The following is an 18,702-nucleotide window of genomic DNA, read 5'->3' on the forward strand; positions in this document are numbered from 1 at the left end:
CCTCAGGGTCTTGTGGTGCCCGCACCACCATCCAAGCCTCCCCACGACTCTCTGACTGACGTCTTTGCATTCTTGGCCTCATGTGCCTTGGCGGGAGTTCCTGGCCTAGCCTTCCTTGGGGCTGGTGTCCACTCAAACGGTGGAGGCCTTGGTGGATACGGGACGGGAGCACTCAGGACACTTTTCATCGGGGAGGCCTTGGTTTGGGGAAGTTTGACAGCAGGTTTCACCGAGGGGACAGGGGAGCCTTCCTGGAGTCGGAGCCTTACTCTGGTCTCCTCACCCACCGGCCCTGAGCCCAAGTTCTGACCGAGGTGGCAGTGGCTCGGCTCTGCAGCTGCTCCCTCACCAAGTCTCACCTGAGCTGGTGTCCCAGCTGCTGGCGCCTCCCCGTCGCTGTCCGACTCCTCGCTGGTGCTCTCTGAGTCCTCCTCCTTCTTCCCAGCCTGGGCGGCTGTGGGTCCTGTCTTCCCAGGGGGTATCGGGTCAGCCCCTTTCCTGGGGGACCCCTTGGTGGGGGCCGAGGTGGTCCTGACCTGGGTGGTCTTCCCTGGGGGCTTTGCCTGGAGTGACAGAAACAGAATCAGGAAAGGGACCGCAGAGGGACACAGATGGGTGGGGCATGCACGGTTGTGCTGTGGGGGGCTCCAGGCACAGAGGGGAGGTACAGGGCTGCTCTCCGCCCTCCCCAAGCCTCACCTGAGTGGGTGCCACCCCCTCGCTGTCTGTCTCTTCCTCGCTGCTCTCTGAGTCATCTTCCACCGGCCCTGGGGCCTGGCCCCTCCCTGAGACGGCGCTGCTCTGGGGCGTTCTCGCAGGCAGCTTTATCTGGATTTCAAGGAGGAACAGTATTGGGGAAAGAAGTGGACAGCAGAGTTGTTTTCAGGGTAAGCCCCACCCAGTGTGACGGTGGTGAGGCTGCGTCTGCCTGTGCGGGGGGGCCCTTGTCCAGGCTGGGGCCACGGCTCGGCTCTTCCCTCCACCCCAACCCCCGGCACCTCCTGTGGCTTCTGGTCCCACTTGCCTTGGCCGGGGACCCCTGTTTGGCTTGAGCAGCCGCAGTGACCACCTTCCCGGGAGCCGATGCTGCCACTCTGGCGGAAGCTGGGCTGGCTTTGGTCTGAGGGGCCTTCACTGAGGCCTCTGCCTGGAAGGAAAGGGAATTATGGAAGGCGGAAGGTGAGATGCAGTGGGACAGTCAGCCCCAGACCCTGATTCTGGAGCCACACGCCCCAGTCTGGGTTCCAGTGCTGCCACATGACCGCTGTGTGAGCCTGGGCAGACCATTTGATGTCACAGGTCTCAGTTCCTCCTCTGTAAAACAGGGATGATAATAAGGCCCACCTGCAGGATTGCTGTGAGGGTTAAGTGAGAGTTTCGCAGGATTTCACAGTTCCGGGTATATGATAAGCACTGAAACTCATCACTGTGAGCACTTTTCTTAGTGTTAATCACAAGACTACCCAGAGCAAAGGTTTGCTAGGCTCCCTTTTGGCTAGGTGACCACGTGATTAAGTTCTAGCTAACAGAATGTAAGTTGAGCACAGATTCGACTTTCTTACACATGTAGAAAACATGTGTCTTTTTCCTTCTGGCTGGCGGGGATGCTGAGGTAGTGGCTGGAGCGTAAGCAGCCAAAGTAGTCTGTGAGGTGGGAGCCAGGGTCTGGGGATGCCAAACCACTGTCGTGTGAGTTTTTCTTCAGCTTAACCTGATGCTCACTGAGCCTAGGGAATCCCCCAAACGCCTGCGGGGTCCCCAGCAAGCACAGACCCTCAAATGAGAGCAATAAAGAGCAAACTCCTCGACAGGCACGGGAAAGCAAGCCCTGCAGAGGTGAGGCAGAAGGAGAAATCTCGCAGCACCACAAGGCCCTGCCTCCGCCAGAGATGTCATTTGATGGGGGACAGAAATCCTCCACACCCCAGACGCCCTCACCCACCTGGGAACGAATGAAGCGCTGAGTCAGGACTTGAAGAAAGACAAGCCCCTAGAGCACAGACTGTGGATGACTCGAGGCCAAGGTGCCCATCAGCACAGCTCTCAAGCCACCCACAGGGGAGCAGTGTCCTTTACAGACAGACGAAGACTAACCTGACCTCACAGACCTTAATGAACTTACGGAGACTGAAATCACACGAGACGTGCTCCAGCTACCACAAGATTAAACTGGAAATCAGCGACATAAAGAAATCGGCATAATCCCAGATATTTGTAAATTACCCTATTTCGAAACCCACAGCTCAAAGAATAAAAATAAAAACAAAATCATTTTAAAATCCATGGGATGAAGCTAACATAGTCCTTAGAGGGAAATTTGTAGCTTTATGTACTTATAGCAGAAAGGGCTAAAACCAAAAATTTAAATGCCACCTTAAGAACCTAGAAAAAGAACAAATCAAAACCCAAGTAACCCTGGCCAGTGTGGCTCAGTGGACTGGAGTGTCGTCCTGTAAACAGAAAGATCACGAGTTCAATTCCCCATCAGGGCACATGCCTAGATTGCAGGTTTGATCCTTGGTTGAGGCACGTATGAGAAGCAACCAATTGATGTTTATCTCTCACAACCATTTCTGTGGCTGGAAAGGTTTTAGCTAAGATGTGGTAGAAGAGCCCTGGCTGGTGTGGCTCAGTGGACTAAGTGCCCGCCTGTGATCCAAAGGGCCACTGGTTCGATTCCCAGTCAGGGCACATGCCTGGGTTGTGGGCCAGGTCCCTAGTAGAGGGTGCATGAGAGGTAACCACACATTGATGTTTCTCTCCCTCTCTTTTTCCCCTCCCTTCTCCTCGCTCTAAAAATAAATAATAAATAAAATCTTAAAAAAAAAAAAGATGTGGCTGAAGGAAGTGAGAAAGGCAAAAGGCTCTGCGACAGGCACTGTGGGGCCGAGGCCCAGCTCGGACCCTCACTGGGCGGCTCAGCTGGAGCACGCTGGCAAACACCCCCTTCAAACTCCAATCTCTGTCTCCGGAAACCAACGCAAATGCACACCTATCTCACGGCAGAGGCGGGAGGCTCCGATGGCAGGAGACTGGCACACCGAACCTTGCTCTGGACCGTGTCTGCAGCTTGGAGAAAGGGGATAGGAAGGAGCCTGTCGGGCTGAGACTCTGGAAGGGCACACGCACAGTTTAAAACCTCAGTAGAGAGATCACAGGAACTTGGGTCCCACGAGGTAATAGTAAAGGGGAACCAAAAAAGTCCACTCTGAAACATTTGCTCTGGCACAGGGGAAAAAGAAATGACTCATTTCTCAGTGGTTATTGGTGGGGGGGAAAACGCAACAATTAAAAATAATGAACGGTGGGTGGGTGAGCGCAGGGAGGGAGCGATCTGCACCTCGCCCAGTTCTCCCAGGCTGGGAGTTGCCCGGATCCTGGGGCGAGGGCCACCCTCCCTGGGACGAGAGCAGCTGTGTGCAGGGCCTTGCTGGGTGTGACCGGTGAGACTGCATTAAATTCTCAACCCTGCGAGGGTTCAACTCACAGAAGAGAAAACAGAGGCCCTGATGGATTACATCGCTTTTCAGGGCCTTGAACCCAGGTGCCAAGCCCAGCTGTTCGCCGCTGCCACACTGCACGGTGGTCCCACCAGAACGCTCTGCCTGGGGCAACCCACCCAGACCCGGCGCTCTCCCACCCTGGGCCCGTCACAGGCTGGGGTTGCTCTGAGCACTCCATGTCATGGGGCCAACTCAGCCCAGTTCAGATGCCACTTCCTCCAAGTGGCTTCACCCCCTAAAAGTCCCTAGATGCGGTCCCTGGGTTCTGTGAGCCCAGGCAGGTGCTCTCTCTCTCTCTCACCCCGTCACACCATGCTGGGATAATCTGTGTGCACGCCCACGCCGCCCTTCCAGCCTGGGAACTCAGGGCTGGGGCCACAGGTGCCCCGGGCAGGAGCGCACCTGGCAGATGGGGTTCCCAACAGAGCCTGTGGGAAGCACAAGGAAGCCCCTCAGTGGGGGCTCAAAGGCCACACAGGAGACAGAGTGAACGACAGGGAATGAATGAGGCCGAGCTGAGGCTGCAGGAGACTTCTGCACACCGGGGACAAGAGCAGAGCCCAGACCAGCCCTTCCTCCCGCTGTCCCAGGTGCTGACGTGGGTGGGACGGGCTGGCTTCTCCGAGGTCTCACCTGTGCCGGGGCCGAGGCAGCCTCCTCGCTGCTGTCTGATTCTTCCTCGCTGCTCTCCGAGTCCTCGTGCGTCTGGGCATTGACCTGGGCTGCCGCAGACCCTGCCTTCGCAGGGAGCACCTGGGCGGTCCCTTTCCCTGGGGGCCCTTTGGTGGATGCGGAGGCAGCTTTTGCTGGGAGGCTTTTCCCCACAGGCTGGGCCTAGAACAGCGAGGGAGAGCGCCATGACTCGGGACCCAGAGGACCATGAGTGGGCCGGCCCCGAGTCAGCCAAGCACACTTGGCCTCACCTGTCCCCCAGCTGTGACAGGAGCTGTCTCTTCCTCACTCTCTGATTCCTCGCTGCTTGAAGAGTCCTCCTCTGGCCTCTGGGTGCCTTTGGCCACAGCTGCGGATGGCGTGCCGGCCGGTGAAGTCGTTGTTCCTGCTTTCCAGGGGGCTGGTGTGCCCATTTGCCCTGGGGGGGTGCTGGCAGCCGCAGGGGTAACAGGCGCTCCCTTCCTTGGGGAGGCCTTGGTGTGAGGAGTTTTCACAGCCAGTTTTGCCTGAGGGGGAAGCAGAAGTTAGAAGCCAGAGAAGGATCCTGGACTCTGAGCCTCCACCTGTCCAAAGGTGAAGCTCACTGCCATCCTTCCCCACAGCTCCCTGTGGAGCCGGCCAGTGGGGGCCACTCTCGGTCCAGCTAGGCTGCGGCCTCACCTGGGCTGGAGTCATGGCTGCAGACACCTCCTCCTCACTGTCTGATTCTTCCTTGATGCTCTTCGAGTCTTTCTTGACCTGGGTGGCTTCAGGCCCTGCTTTCTGAGGAGGCCCCTTGGTGGGACCTGAGGCAGATCTGACCTGGAGAACTTTCCCAGATGACTTTGCCTGGAACGAGACACGGGATCAGGGGAGGGAGCCCGAAGCATGCAGACCCTGCCTACGTGCAGACACAAGAGACTGAGAGGGCAAACCGTAACAGTGTGTCCAGGGCAGGGTGGGGGTGGCTCCGGCACTGGGGGCACAGTGAGGAGCCTTACAGGAAGGGGCCTCACCTGGGCTGAGGCCACAGCTGCTGGGGCCTCCCCGTCACTGTCCGACTCCTCCTCACTGCTGCTCTCCGAGTCTTGCTCTTGCTTCCAGGCCTGGGCCGAGGCGGCTGCAGGTCCTGCCTTCCCAGGGGGCGCTGGGGCAGCACCTTTCCCAGGGGGTCCTGTGGCTGAGCTGGCTTTGCCTTGTGCGTTTTTCCCTGAGTGCTTTGCCTGGGAGCAACAGAGGACAGGATTATGGCAGGAGGCCCGCAGAGGGAATGTGTGTTAGTAAGACAGAAGGTGAGGAGGGCAAATTAGGGACCAGGGCTCCAGGTGCTGGGGGGAGGAGAAGCCCATGGGTGGCTCTGCAGGCAGGGTACTGGCCACGCAGTGTCCTCCAGCCTCACCTGAGCCAGGTTTGAGGTCACAGGCACTGCTGCTGGTGCCTGCCCGTCACTGTCCGACTCCTCACTGCTGCTCTCCGAGTCCTCCTCTGGCCTCCCTGCCTTGGCCTGTGCAGCTGCAGGCCCTGCCTTCCCAGGGGACACGGGGACAGCTGCCTTCCTGGGGGACTCCTTGGCGGGGGCTGAGGCAGCTCTGACCTGGGGCGTTTTTCCAGAGGGCTTCGCCTGGAGCCAGAGAAGCAGGATCAGGGGAGGCAGTGCAGAGGGTGGAGGTGAGGAGAGACAGGAGACCACACAGGCCAGGGATCCCCCACCGAGTCCCACTGTGAGACAGGCAGGCTGGGAGACCAAGTCCTCAGAAGGCCTCCTGGGGGCGGGCACAGGCTGCGGGCTCCCCTTCCCCGGGCCTCACCTGAAGGAGAGCCTTGGCAGCTGGCGCCTCCTCCTCACTGTCCGACTCCTTGCTGCTGCTCTCCGAGTCCTCCTCTGGCCTCCCTGCCTTTGCCTGCGCAGCTACAGGCCCTGCCTTCCCAGGGGGCACGGGGATAGCTGCCTTCCTGGGGGACTCCTTGGCGGGGGCTGAGGCAGCTCTGACCTGGGGCGTTTTTCCAGAGGGCTTTGCCTGGAGCCAGAGAAGCAGGATCAGGGGAGGCAGTGCAGAGGGTGGAGGTGAGGAGAGACAGGGGACCACACAGGCCAGGGATCCCCCACCGAGTCCCACTGTGGGTCAGGCAGGCTGGGGCAGGGCTCAGAGCAGGCCTGGGGCTTCTTCGGGGTGGGAGACCTAGTCCTCAGAAGGCCTCCTGGGGGCGGGCACAGGCTGCGGGCTCCCCTTCCCCGGGCCTCACCTGAAGGGGAGCCTTGGCAGCTGGAGCCTCCTCCTCACTGTCTGACTCCTCGCTGCTGCTCTCTGAGTCCGCCTCTGGCCTCCCTGCCTTGGCCTGTGCAGCTGCAGGCCCTGCCTTCCCAGGGGTTGCCGGGGTGGCCCCTTTCCCAAGGGTCCCCTTGGCAGGACCTAAGGCAGCTCTGCCCTGGATTTTTTCCGAGGCCTTTACCTAGTAAAAGAGAAAAGACAATTTGTTTCTTTCCCTTGAAACCCCCCTGGAAACACCTTCAGGATAAAGCTGAGGCATTCGTGGGGCTCTTGGGACCCCCTGCTTCCCTCCTCGCTTTCCACCTTGGTTGATGCTCTGACCTGGGCTATCAGCTCCACACTCTTTAATCCCTGAGGCCTATTTCACCTGGTCACCTCGCCCCATCCTCTGGGGCCAGACAGACACCAGTTCCTTATGGTGCTTGACCCTGATGCTCCTGCACCGCCCCCCGGTTGTCCTGCACGCAGGGTGTCGAGCCTGTCCTGGCTGGGCGGCCCCGTCAGCGGGAAGGCTCTGTGGGCACAGGCACTGTGCCTGGCCGACCGAGTGAGGCCCTCCCTGAGCTTTCTGCGCATGGATGGCAGGCGGACCCTGGGCAAGGTCCCCAGGGTCCGGGCCTCCTCCCCACTGACCCACTGACCGACTCCTTGCTGGTCTGAGGCTCTGCTCGAGGCATCGGGGTTTTGGCAGGACGGCTGCAAGCCCTGTCTGTCTTAGGAAGGCCATAGCTGCTCAGCCCTGAGCCGATCACCCCCTTCTGAAAACCTTCCTGAGCAGAGGGTGCAGCTACTCCAGACAGGGTGTGCTCAGCTTGCACCTTGTCTGTCACACATCGGAAGCAATAGGGAGAAAGTAGATTGTACATAAATGTTCACATTTGGGTGCCGGGCAACATGGGGTGGCCACAGGCACAGCAAAACTGGCCTGGGCTAAGGAGCAGCGGCCCCTGTAGACAGGGTCTGCACACGCTAACCTGTCGGTCCTCTCTCCTGCTCCCACTTCAGGGCCTTGCACCTGCTCTGCTCCCCACCGGGAATGACACCCCCCCACAGCACGTGGTCCCTCCCTTTCTTTCTCCAGGTCTTCAAGCCTTTACCCAGGGCTCCCCTGGGCAGCCTGCCCTGAGCGTTTCAGTGTAAATGGCCACTCTAACCCCCTCCCTGCCTCACTTCCCTCCCAACATTCACGAAAGTCTAGCACAGGCAATCTTATTTATCACACTCTTCCACTTACCACCCTGTCAGAGGCGGGGATGGGGGGTGGGACCTCCGCCCCGGGGCCCCAGGTAGGGGCGCTCAGGGCTGCCGGGCCTTTCCCCATGCTGTCTGGCCCTCCTCCTGCACTCCTCTCAGGTCCCAACAGATCCCCAGCCCCTATGGGCTTCCCTTGGGACGTGCCCAGAGCCTCAGGGGCTGTACCCTCAATCACCCACCGGGGAGAGGGGGTCCCAGCTGGTGGAAGGCAACCAAATTCCTCTTAGCTATCAAGCCGTGATTTGGCCGGAGAAGCCAGAGGGCTGAGCAGTGAAAACTCCCCAAGTCCCTTCACAGCAGACGAGCTGGAGTGAGGACAGCAGCCCATCTAGTAGGCAGGGAAACTGAGGTACCGCAGAGCTACTGACAGAGTGGGGTCCAGCACCACCGTCTGGGAGGCAGCCATTCTAGGCTGCCTCGCAGGCGAAAAGGGCAATTTCCACAGGCAGCTGCAGCAAACCCAGTTGCCGGTGCCCCATGTTTCACACCTCCGCCTCCCCCTCCCCAGACTCCAAGGGGAGTCTTCTCTGGCGGAGGAGGTGCTCAGCACACAGCTGGGGCCATGGGAGAGCCCCAGGCCACCCCAAGGGGCGGCCCTCTCCCGGGCCTCACCTGGCTGGGTGTCCCCACGGGGGCCTCCTCCTCACTCTCGGAGTCCTCCTCCCCGCTCTCTGAGTCCTCCTTGGGCTTCTCAGCCTTGCTGGCTGGGGCCGGGGCACCTCCGCTGACTTGGGGTGTCGCGTTCCCTGCCTTCCCAGGGGTGGTGGCTGCCTTATTCCCGGGAGATGCCTTGGCAGGGGCTGGCGAGGCTTTGGCCTGTGGTGGGTTTACTGGGGGTTTCACCTGGAACAAGAAGATGGCGTTGGGGAAGGAGTGACGGTCCCTGCGCCAGGAGGACATCCGATGCTTCACGGCTCATAGAGCCCTCCCAAACGACCCCCCGAGACTGACACTACCGTTATACCCATTTTCCAGAAAAGGACAAGTGGCTCTGAGAGGTCGACTCACTCAAGGCCAACACGAAGGGGCAGGCCTTGCGAGCACTGTGCTGCTCTGCCACCTGGCGCACAGGGTCCAGCATGGGGGGCCGCCTCTCTCCATCAGGAAAGCCTACCCTCGCCTGCCTCTTCAGCTACAGTATCGAATCACCACAGCCATTGAGAAAGCCGGGGGCCAGCATCTGAATACCAAGCTTGCCACAGGCTTGCTGAGGTACCCTGGGCATATCCCTTCCCTCTCTGGGCTTTTTTAGACCCCTAAAAGGCTGGCAGTTGCAAGGGAGGCAGGGCCCGATCGCCATCTCTGCCAGCAGTGAGCCCTCACTTGACCCTGGGTTTCGGGGCAGCCGTCTCCTCCATCCTGAATGCTTCCTTACTGCTGCTGCGGCCCCGCACCGGCCTCTGGCTCACAGAGGCCACGTGGCTAACTGCTGGTTTCCCAGGGCATCCTAGGACTGGCTGTATCTGGGGCCCGAGGGTGGGGATGGCAAGTGGGTAGCACCTGCAGCCAGGGCTGCAGTAGACGGGGGCGAGGTCTCCAGGTTGACAGGTGAGGGTGAGGCTGGAGGAGAGGTGGGAAGTACTCCGGGCGGCAGCCCCATCCACCCCTCAACCCCCGCCCGCTGGGCCCCCCAGTGCCCGCTGCCAGCGTCTCTCCAACAGCCCCTGCGCGGGCGCACTCCTTCTGTTCTGTCCTCCAGCCCAGGCCACCACCAGCGAGCTCCTTGAAACACAAACCAGGTCACCTTACCTCTGAGCCTGAAACCCTGCAATGGCTTCTCACGGCCCGAGAGTAACCCACCTCCTCCCAGTGGTCCTCATGGTCAGGAGGTGACTGGCCCGACCCCCACGCTCTCTCACAGCACTTCCCCTCCCACTCACAACAGTGCACATCGGCGTTCTCGAAGAGCACGGAGCTCTGTCTTCGTCGCTGCCCACGCTGCCCCTGTGTCCACACCACGTTCCTATCACCGCCCCTCCTGGCTCTCTACCTTTTCCCTTCACAGTAGCCACCACCACTGCAGTGAAATTTCTGAGGGACCCCACCTCCCCAGGCAGCAGGAACTCCACCCATCCTGCCCACCACAGCACCCTGGGCCTGGCACTTGGCAGGTGCACAGTGGGAAGCTGAGATCCCATCACAGTTCAGAGAAGAGACAAGTCTCAAACTAAGACCTGCCCACCTCTGGCCAGGTGCCTAGGCCTGGCATTCGCCAGCGGGTTTAGAACCCCCTCGGCAACCTCGCCCCACTCACCCCAACTGCACCACAGGACGACCACCGCCACCCCCCACCCCCATCCCTGGGGCCTTTGCTCATGCAGCTCTTCCTGCTCGAACACCCCTTCCCCTACATTCCTCTCCTGGCCTCCCCTGTGCGCCAAGGCCCTGCTGCAACGCCACCTCTCCCAGGAAGCCTCCCTTTGTCTCACAGGCAAGACAGTGTCCCTCTCCCGCCACCCTAGACCCTCCTCAGGCCCAGAGAGCAATGGGCAGCACCTCCTCTCCCACCCCCCGCCCCTCAGGCCTCAGCCTTTTCAGCTCCCGGTCACCCTGAAACACTTGCTGAACTGAACTGATCTGGCCCCAGTGGTCTGTGAAACCTGGCTCCTGGGAGGGAAGGTTGGGCGTCTGTGCCGGGCAGCTCCCGAGGACGGGCTGCAATTACCTCCAAGTCCGTCTCATCGCTGGAGCTGGAGGTGTCCTCACTGGAGCTGGTGGCCTGGCCCGATGATGCCGTTCCTGAGGGATGAACGGGGAGGGCACTGAGGGCCACGCTCCCCAGACCCGCCTGCACTCCGCCACACCAGCTAACCAGAGCCAGGTAGCGAGAGAGCGTTCAAGCTTCGCTTTAGCTCCACTGTCTCTGGAAGCCCCGGAGCTTAGGAGCATTCCACTCGTGTCCCTATGTTTCTGCACACCTCTGAGGCCCTGGTCACGGTGAAGTGGGTTTTAATGTGTGCGCCAGCTTAGAAAACTCTCCCTCCACTATCACACCGAGGCAGGCAGGGCCAAGTCCTTTTACACGACAGACAGAAGCAAACCCGGGCCTCTGAGTTTAGTCCCTAAACCCCACCCAGACCGCTCATCTCCCTCAGCAAATCCTGACACATCCCTGGGGTTGGCTCTCCCTCATCAAGGGAATGGGAAAATCGTCTGGTGCGGTGAGGGGTCCTCGTTGTCATGGAGACAAGCCTCTGAATGTCCCAGAGCTTGACAAAGGAGTACCCAAGCCCGCCTGCCCCCCAGCCCACACTCCGGGTGCTTCTCACCAGGCTTGGCGGTGGTTCTGAGGGCTGAGACACTGCCCGACGACTTGACTTCTGAGACCAGGACGGTATTCGCCAAGGGCCCTGCTGACTTTTTGGGCGACTTTCCGGACAGGAGGTGGGCCCGTCCGGGGGCAGGGTGTGGTGTGGAATTCACCGTCTTGTTGGCTGTCTCAGTCATTGCCTACAGAGAACGAGCGACAGACACACTTGGGGATGGCCCGGTGACCTAAAAACATGGACCACACCTGAACCCAGCTCTACCACTTCCCGGCTGTCTGAGTTTGGACAAGTCACCCCTCTAGGTCTCGGTTTCTTCACCTTTAAAGGGCTTTTAAAAAGCCCTGGTTGGTGTGGCTCAGTGGGTTGGGCATTGCCCCATAAACCAAAAGGTTGCTGGCTCGATTCCGGGTCAGGGCACATGCTGGGTTACGGGCCATGTCCCACGTTGGGAGCGTGTGAGAAGCAACCCATCGATGTTTCTCTCCCTCTCCTTCTCCTTCCCTTCCCCGCTCTAAAAATAAATAAAAGCTTTACTTGTTAAAAAAATCCTCACCCAAGGACAATTTTGTTTTCATTGCTGTTAGAGAGGAAGGGAGACAGTGAAACGATGTGAGAGAGAAGCATCGACTGGTGGCCTCTTGTACACGCCCAGACCAGGGATCGTACACATCTGGGTGGGGAGGGGGGCGGCTGCACACGCCTGCGCCTGGACTGGGAACTGAACCCGCAACCTTTCAGTTACGGGACGACGCTCCAACCCACTGAGCCACACTGAACAGGGCAATAAATAAAATCTTTATAAATAAATAAATAAATAAATAAATAAATTAAATGGGGTTAAAAGTGGTGCCTCCCCTCAGAGAAGTGCAGAGGGAACTAGGTTACCATTCTAGGAACACAGCTGTTAACTTGCAAAGTGGTAAGTTGCAGTTTGTAGTGGTTATTATCATTACTCCCTAATTATTTTTATAGAAAAGGAAACTGAGGCCCAGAGAGGTGAAGGGACTCACAAAGGTCACACAGCTGGTGCCTTAGGCTGAGATGTGAACGCAGGCTGGGCAATTACCCACAACCCTCCTCTGACACAGGGGACTGTCCCCTACAGGGCATTTTAACTCTTACAGGTAACAGCTGGGAACATGGCCCCACTCACTTTGGCCTTTTCCTTCACGCGTGATGGCAACACCGCTCCCAGGACTGGGGCTGCAAGACACAAACACCTGCTGGATGAGCCAGGGGGGCTTTTGCGCATCTAAAAACAGCAGACAGGTTTCAGTCCCCCTAAGAACTGCTGTGGCTGCCTGGTGCTGGGCACGGTCCTGAGGCTGGGCCCAGACTCGTGGGAAAGGGCTGTGTGTACGTTAGCCCCATCCACCAGGGGCGAGAGGGAGAGAGGGGCAAAGTGAAAGCTACAAGTCTGCATCCTCGATGGAGTCCCGGCTCCCCGGTGATGAGCCACTGGGGCCCCCAGAGGAAAAGGGCTGGCTCGTGGTCCTGCCGAGCAAGAAGGCGCCGGGGACACAACGTCTGGCACAGAGGGAGGGTTCAAATCAATCCTGAAACAGACAGGCAGGCCCTTCCGACCTTCCCCTGGAAAGGCCCTGGTTCTCCTAGGGCTCACTGAAGAAGCTGGAGGTGGGCCCCTGCTGGAACAATCCAATACGCAACAGCCTGTTCCCAAAAGGTGCCGGGCCCGGGGCTAAGCCCCCACAAATGCCAGTGCTCACCCCTACCCTGACGCACCTGGCATGCAGGGCCCTTACCCGCTTTGGCAGTTTTAGCTTCTGCCTCCGCCTCCTCTTCTGAGCTCTCTGAGCTCTCGGAACTGCTAATGGGGTCTGACACCCGGGCCTTCTTGGCCTGCAACGCCGCATCTTCCTCTGCCTTCCGCTTCCGGCCAACCTCCGAGGTTCTGCAGGACAAGGGTGACTGGCTATACCAACCGGTGACAAGGACGACTCCAGGAGATATGAAAAGGTAAAGACCTTCCCGCATCCTCCCACCACGCCAAAAGAAACACATAGAGTTTGAACAGCAATGAAGACCGTGTAGGTAAAATTCTGCATCTTCACTCATTTCATAAAGTGTTTTTACGATCGTCTAGTCTTCAAGATCATCAGCAATGGTCAATCACAGTAGCTAACAGGGGCTGAGTGACAGGCCGGCACCAGCAGGCACTTCACAGAGCCATCCAGGCTCCTTCCTCCTCCAGAACCTCTGGCAATCGCAGCGCCCTCTTCCTGGAAGGCTCCGCCCAGTCCTCCCCGGCCTGTGGGCTCCAGCACAGTCTTCTCAGCGAGGCCCTCGCTAATCACCCCTAGGTATTCTCTGTCCCAGCATCCTGTTTCATTTTCTTCAGAGCACTTTTCTCCCTCCTGTTATAGTGCTCACTTCCTGCCTGATGCCCCCAGCACACAGTGAGGACCAGGAAGGGGGTGGGGGGCTGTCAGGAACTTTTCCAGCTCACTGAAGTATCCCTCGTGCCCAGCACACATCTCAAAACAAACGAGTGACGTGCCCAGGGCATTGGTAGGATAGGCACTCAGATGGCTGAGTCCCTGGAACTTTCAAGTATCATCTCTTTGACCCCATGCTGCCACCCCAAGGAGTCACTGTCTGCGCCCACGTTCTCCAGCTACGATTGCTGCCACCGTTTGGGACGTGCTCTCGGGACCCTGGTTCCCAGGAAGGTCACTTGCTAAGAATCTCCTGTTAAAAAGGGTTTCGTTTATGGCAAGTGTCACCGAAGGAGCTGCTCTCTGGTCTGTTCCCAGTTACATAAAGAACAGTCCTGCTCACAGCAGGTGCTGCATAAACTGGGGTGGCGGGGAGGGAATGCCTCCAACAGCCAGGTTTAGCACTTTATTTACTACCTGTCACTTTACAGACGGAGGTACAGACTCAGGGGAACCGTTTGCCCACGGTCCTATAGATCGTTGCTGGGTTTGAATTTGTCAGGAAGCACTAGGCCAGGCTTCCTCCAGTGGGTAGAAGGTTCCTGCTTCACGCAGGACCCCTTATCCACAGCGGCCAGGGGCAGGGAAGGGCTTGTGGTGCAGCTCGCTGAAGCGGCTCTCCGGGGAAGGAAGTGCTGTGAATAACACCCGCAACACCTGGGCGAGTCGGGGACAGCGAGGGAGAGGAAGTGCGGGGTGTGTCCTGTGCTTGCTTTAGCAGCAGAGAAGAGCCAGGAACCGAGGGCTGAGCGGGCTTTTAAGGGCCTTAGCTCTTGACTGGAAGCTGGGATCCCTTCCACACCATTCCTGCCTTTGCTTACATCCCTCTGATAACAGGGAGCTCACCATTCCCACTGTAGCCTCCCTGATTTTGGGGTGGCTCTGATGAGCAAGCACTGGTGTTCAGAAACTGAGATCTCTTCCTAAAGCAGGCACGTACAGACCCCATTCCAGTCTCCCAGGGCCCCGGAGAACACGCCGCTCCCTTCATTCTCAGGGATGTGCAGAGTGGTCCCTCACCTGCCCCTCTGCCATCTCTCTTCCATCCTGGACAATTTGATATCCTCTGTGGGACACGACTACAGGGCCTTCCTTCACTCACCTGGTTGGCTGCAGTCAGGCCAGGGCATGGGGAGAGAGCAACTATCCCCTCCTTCCCTCTCAAACCATTCCTCTGTTGATACACCCTTGGATTACTTCTCCATCCTTGACAAGTACTTAAGTTTTACACATTGCACACTCAATATGTCCTTGAAATCTCCCCTCCAAATCAGGCTCCCTTCCAGCTCCATGCCCAAGTCAGATACCTGGGATTCGACTGGATTGCCTTTCCAGCCCACCCACAGGTCCTGGTTCCATCCCCGGACATTCCTGAGATCCACTTCCTGCCTCCTATCATTCCAGTCTCAAGCCCCACCCAGCTCTTGCCTGGATGATGATGCCTACCAGTCTCTCGAGGCCACAGAGTGACCTCACCGTTCTGAGTCACCGTTCCATGGCTCCCCGGCTCTCGGGGTAAAGACAACTCCTGAGCCCTGCTGACTGCCTAGCCTCATCTGCACTGGGCCCGAGGCTACACGCCTCAGCATTAGCAGTTCCCTCTGTCAGGTACCCCCTACCTGCTTCTCCATACTTATTGCCTGGTTCACTCCCCGATTCTGTCAGGAAAGCTCTCAAATCAAGGGTCACCACAGGGAAGCTTCCCCTAGAAACCCAAATGAGGTTTATGCAGTTTTGGCATTAGTTACCTCTTTTGCGTAATCCTTACTGCCACTGTAACTTAACATTCGCTTGTTTTGTTCATTGATGCACACCTACCTCCCTGGCTCCAGTGTCAACTCTGGGAAGGAAGGAGGCATGTCTGACATCTCCACACTTAGAACAGGGCTTGGCATTCAGTAAGTGCTCAATAAATGTTTGTTGACTGAATGAATAACAAATTGCTGAGAAGCTTCTGTCCTTACTGTTATTCAATACTGATCACAGCTCTCCAAGTCCCCTCCCCCTACCTGACACCCACACCTGTGACCTGGCTTCCTGGGGGCGATAATGGTGTCTACAGTGGGCCACGAAGACAGATCTGAGACCAGATTAGTACCCTAGCTTATTCCAAGTTGATGGCTTGGGGTGTCCCTACTTCACACCTTCAGAGCCATCAGACTTACTGTTGCCAGTGTGTATAGATGTCCAGGAGGGTTACAGGCTCAGTTGGGAAACTTTTCTGCAGAGAAGGAAAGAGAGCAGCAATTAACGCCCCAGCACAGTAAGGGTCCTCCTTGGGCCCAACTCTCTACAAGCTTACAACTTGCACAGACAGGTGGTTGAGAAGGGTGGTCTTTTTATTTTGGGAAGTATGTCTGCTTGGCCCTGTCAAAGCCATCCAAACCTTCCGGGGACAAGCAAGGCAGCTATTTCCAGTTAAAACCTTCTAAGACAACATGTTGGCGAGAGGTGTCTTTGAGAGACTGGAGTTGAAATGTTTCAGGCTAGAGCATCTATCCAGGCCCCAGCCTCCTGGGCACTTTCTATGCTTAGGGGCCCCGAGACAGGGCTTTTCCCACGAGTGACCTTTTAAAAGGCTCTTACAGGTTAGGCTGATCAATCTCCCCAGGGCAGGGTGAACCACAGCCCGGACACCTGAGGCATCCAGGTGGCATACTCGCAGTCCACTTATCCACTGAGAGAGTAATGGAACCAAACAGTGCCAGCCCCTTGGTGGAAGCAGAGGGAACCAGGTGAAATCCAGGCCTTTGATACCAAGGCCAGAGGGCCCACTGCCTCTGCAAATACCAGGAACCTGAGATGTCAAGTGCCTCAAGGAGGCTCAGTGAGTGACATGCGGTGAAGGCAGAGGGACCAAGAGGGTGCACCCGGAGTCATGCACAACTCCCCTGTAAAATAGCGGGGCTAATCTCGCCACCTCTTCCAACTTCAGGTTCCTCCTTTGTGACATGGGGAAAACAGCAGCACCCACCTAGCAGGCTGCTATTAGGCCTGAATGAGATCATCTGGGCAGGCCCCTGCACAGTGAACCAGGAACACTGAGACTTCAAGTGTCAGTTTCACTCCGCTCCACTGTCCCCTGAATGTGTCATGCTGCCCTGCCCCCACCAAGACTCGCTCTTCTTTCTTGTCTGAAATGCTCTCCACACCTAAGTTCACACTTCACCCACTCCGTTCCTTCTCTGCCCAAATGTCACTTTCTCAGGGGAGATTCCTGATCACCCTATTTACAACTGGAGAGTCCCATCCTCCTTGCTTGTCTAATTTTTATAGCCAGCACCGGCCATCACCCAGCACACTATATCACTAACTTTTTAAATATTTGTCACCCGTCTGCTCCTGCTAGAGTGTATGCTCCACAAACAGGGCACTTTTACTTAGGCAAATGCCCCTATTAAGACCGGTACTGTCTTTTGCCCTCCTTAGCTGTTAAGTGCTACAAGCAGAGTAAAAAGGGCAGCTGAGGTCTAGAGACAGTTGGAAAAAGCATAGATGATGTCTTAGGGCCCAACACCCTTTAGTCCTGAGAGCAACAAGCATCAGGACCCGAGCTCCCACTGTAGCCAAAGGGATATTAACTAATCATTTTACCAGCTTAAATCCCTCCAGGGGCTTAGCACTGCTCCTCAGAATAAGATCGAACTGCCTGCTATAGGGCTCCAACCAGCATCTTCCCCCCAAGGGACCTCTATTACCCAGTACTCCACATTTCAGCCACAGTGGACTTTCCCAAGGCCAACAGTCAGCAACGAGTTCCCTCCCAATGCAGGGCATTTGCATCTCTGTCTGTAATATCCACTTCCCTTCTGTTAAATCTGAAATCAACTCCCACTTTCTCCGGAAAACAGTCCTGGATACCCTTGACCAGGGCAATCTGCCCTCCCTGTCTCAGTACTCTAGGCCTCTCATTCTTGGCACTTAAGGTAGTGCTCATCATTTTATCACTGGCACCCGGGGCGCCAGATTAACAACAGTTGTGAGAATGAATGAAGAAATGAATATACCTGAAGCTCGAATTCCAAAGCTGTTTGACTCCATACAGAAGGGCTACTAAGGGCCTAAGGGCCTGAGCCCTAGCTCAGTTATGGGGGCCATAGGCTCCTTCTCTTCGCGCCCTCCTTTACACAGTCCCCACCCACGGGGCTGATGGCAATCTCCTCCTGAAACTTGCAGCTACTTTCTGGCTCTAGGGGGCCGCGCCGAACCACGTGGCTCGGCACCCAGGAAACTTTAAATCGCTGCTACTAGGAAGAGGGTGGAGGCACGGGACGCGGGACTTATACAGAGCCCTGCGCGTAGATCACATGTCCTGGCAAGCCCACTGCATACGATGGAAAAACTGAGGCCCAGAGAGTCTAGGGGCCGCAGCTGAGGACAGAGGCTGCGGCTCCCTCTGCACGCCCGGTCGCGTGCCCGAGCACTAAGGGACCCGGCTCTGGGCACCTACCAGGGGAAGGGGCGCGGGGTGCCGCTCTCCAGATCTTGCACGCGGCCCTCACACATGGCCCGCGCACGCTTACCTGGCCACTCTGCTCCTTCACTTCCCGCGCCGCGCGCACGTAGCCTGCCTTCAAAAGATGCTGGTAAATCAGGGGAAGCAACTCCCGCCGCTTCCTGGCCTCAGCCATGCCTGCGACCTGCGGCTGGCCCGCACACCCGCACGCCCCCCGTCAGTCCCCGCCCGCCACTTCCCTCTTGCCCTACGACCTCGCACATCCCACTTCCGGCTTATTAGCTCTGCCACGCGGCATGCCGGGAAACGTAGTCTTTTTATCCTGGAGTGACCGGCCTGGCCCCAGCTGGTGAAAGGGGTGAGGGTTCGAAGGGCAACGGGACTTCCCATTGGCGGGGTGGGGGCTTGGACCTGAACCCCTACCCTGGGCAGGCCAAACGGTAAATATGACTCCCTCATAAATCCTTCAGCCATGCCCCTTGAAGGAAGGAGTTTGCCTTCCGTTTTAGCCCTCCGCCGGTCATCCGGTGTTATTTATCTCTGAACACCCTAATCTGCATCTCTTTCTAGACCCGAACTCCCAGTTACCGACTCTGTTCATTCTACACTCTGTAGGACTCGTGAACTAGACGCTTGTGCATGAAAAAGGGGCCAGTACGGAACCTGACAAACTTACGGGAGGTCTGCATGGTGGCTTTACCACCTCGGAGACCTACAGTAACCACATAGTTGGGTCTGAAATGAACACTTAACTAACAGTGGATCATAGAGGGGAGTCATGTCTTAGGCCAGTATCTTCCCTGACAAGGGTCAATTTTTACCTTCATGGATCCTGTCTATCGT

At 57.6% G+C, this 18,702-nt stretch overlaps 1 protein-coding gene across 6 annotated transcripts in view; it reads right to left on the minus strand.

The window, feature by feature from the left end:
• TCOF1 (treacle ribosome biogenesis factor 1) overlaps nt 1–18,093 on the minus strand; it is a 36,145-nt gene extending 18,052 nt beyond the window's left edge. For 2 of the 6 annotated variants that reach the window (XM_045825800.1, XM_045825765.1), the window contains exons 1-17: nt 17,927–18,093; nt 15,569–15,624; nt 12,711–12,859; nt 12,101–12,150; nt 10,948–11,128; nt 10,344–10,417; nt 8,291–8,521; nt 6,399–6,605; nt 5,963–6,172; nt 5,554–5,775; nt 5,171–5,377; nt 4,836–5,003; nt 4,427–4,681; nt 4,137–4,337; nt 1,025–1,147; nt 700–828; nt 360–563 (exon numbers count right to left, since the gene is read on the minus strand). In XM_045825800.1, coding sequence (XP_045681756.1) covers nt 360–563; nt 700–828; nt 1,025–1,147; nt 4,137–4,337; nt 4,427–4,681; nt 4,836–5,003; nt 5,171–5,377; nt 5,554–5,775; nt 5,963–6,172; nt 6,399–6,605; nt 8,291–8,521; nt 10,344–10,417; nt 10,948–11,128; nt 12,101–12,150; nt 12,711–12,859; nt 15,569–15,624; nt 17,927–18,034 — 2,775 coding nt within the window. In that variant the 5' untranslated portion in view covers nt 18,035–18,093. The remainder of the gene's footprint in view (nt 1–359; nt 564–699; nt 829–1,024; nt 1,148–4,136; nt 4,338–4,426; nt 4,682–4,835; nt 5,004–5,170; nt 5,378–5,553; nt 5,776–5,962; nt 6,173–6,398; nt 6,606–8,290; nt 8,522–10,343; nt 10,418–10,947; nt 11,129–12,100; nt 12,151–12,710; nt 12,860–15,568; nt 15,625–17,926) is intronic. The other 4 variants (XM_045825809.1, XM_045825781.1, XM_045825773.1 and 1 more) reach the window with 3 other exon arrangements.
• Between the last annotated feature and the right edge of the window lie 609 nt (nt 18,094–18,702).

This window comes from Phyllostomus hastatus, unplaced genomic scaffold, assembly GCF_019186645.2.
Source record: "Phyllostomus hastatus isolate PE091 unplaced genomic scaffold, TTU_PhHast_1.1 phas_contig_150, whole genome shotgun sequence".
NCBI classification, from domain to species: Eukaryota; Metazoa; Chordata; class Mammalia; order Chiroptera; family Phyllostomidae; genus Phyllostomus; species Phyllostomus hastatus.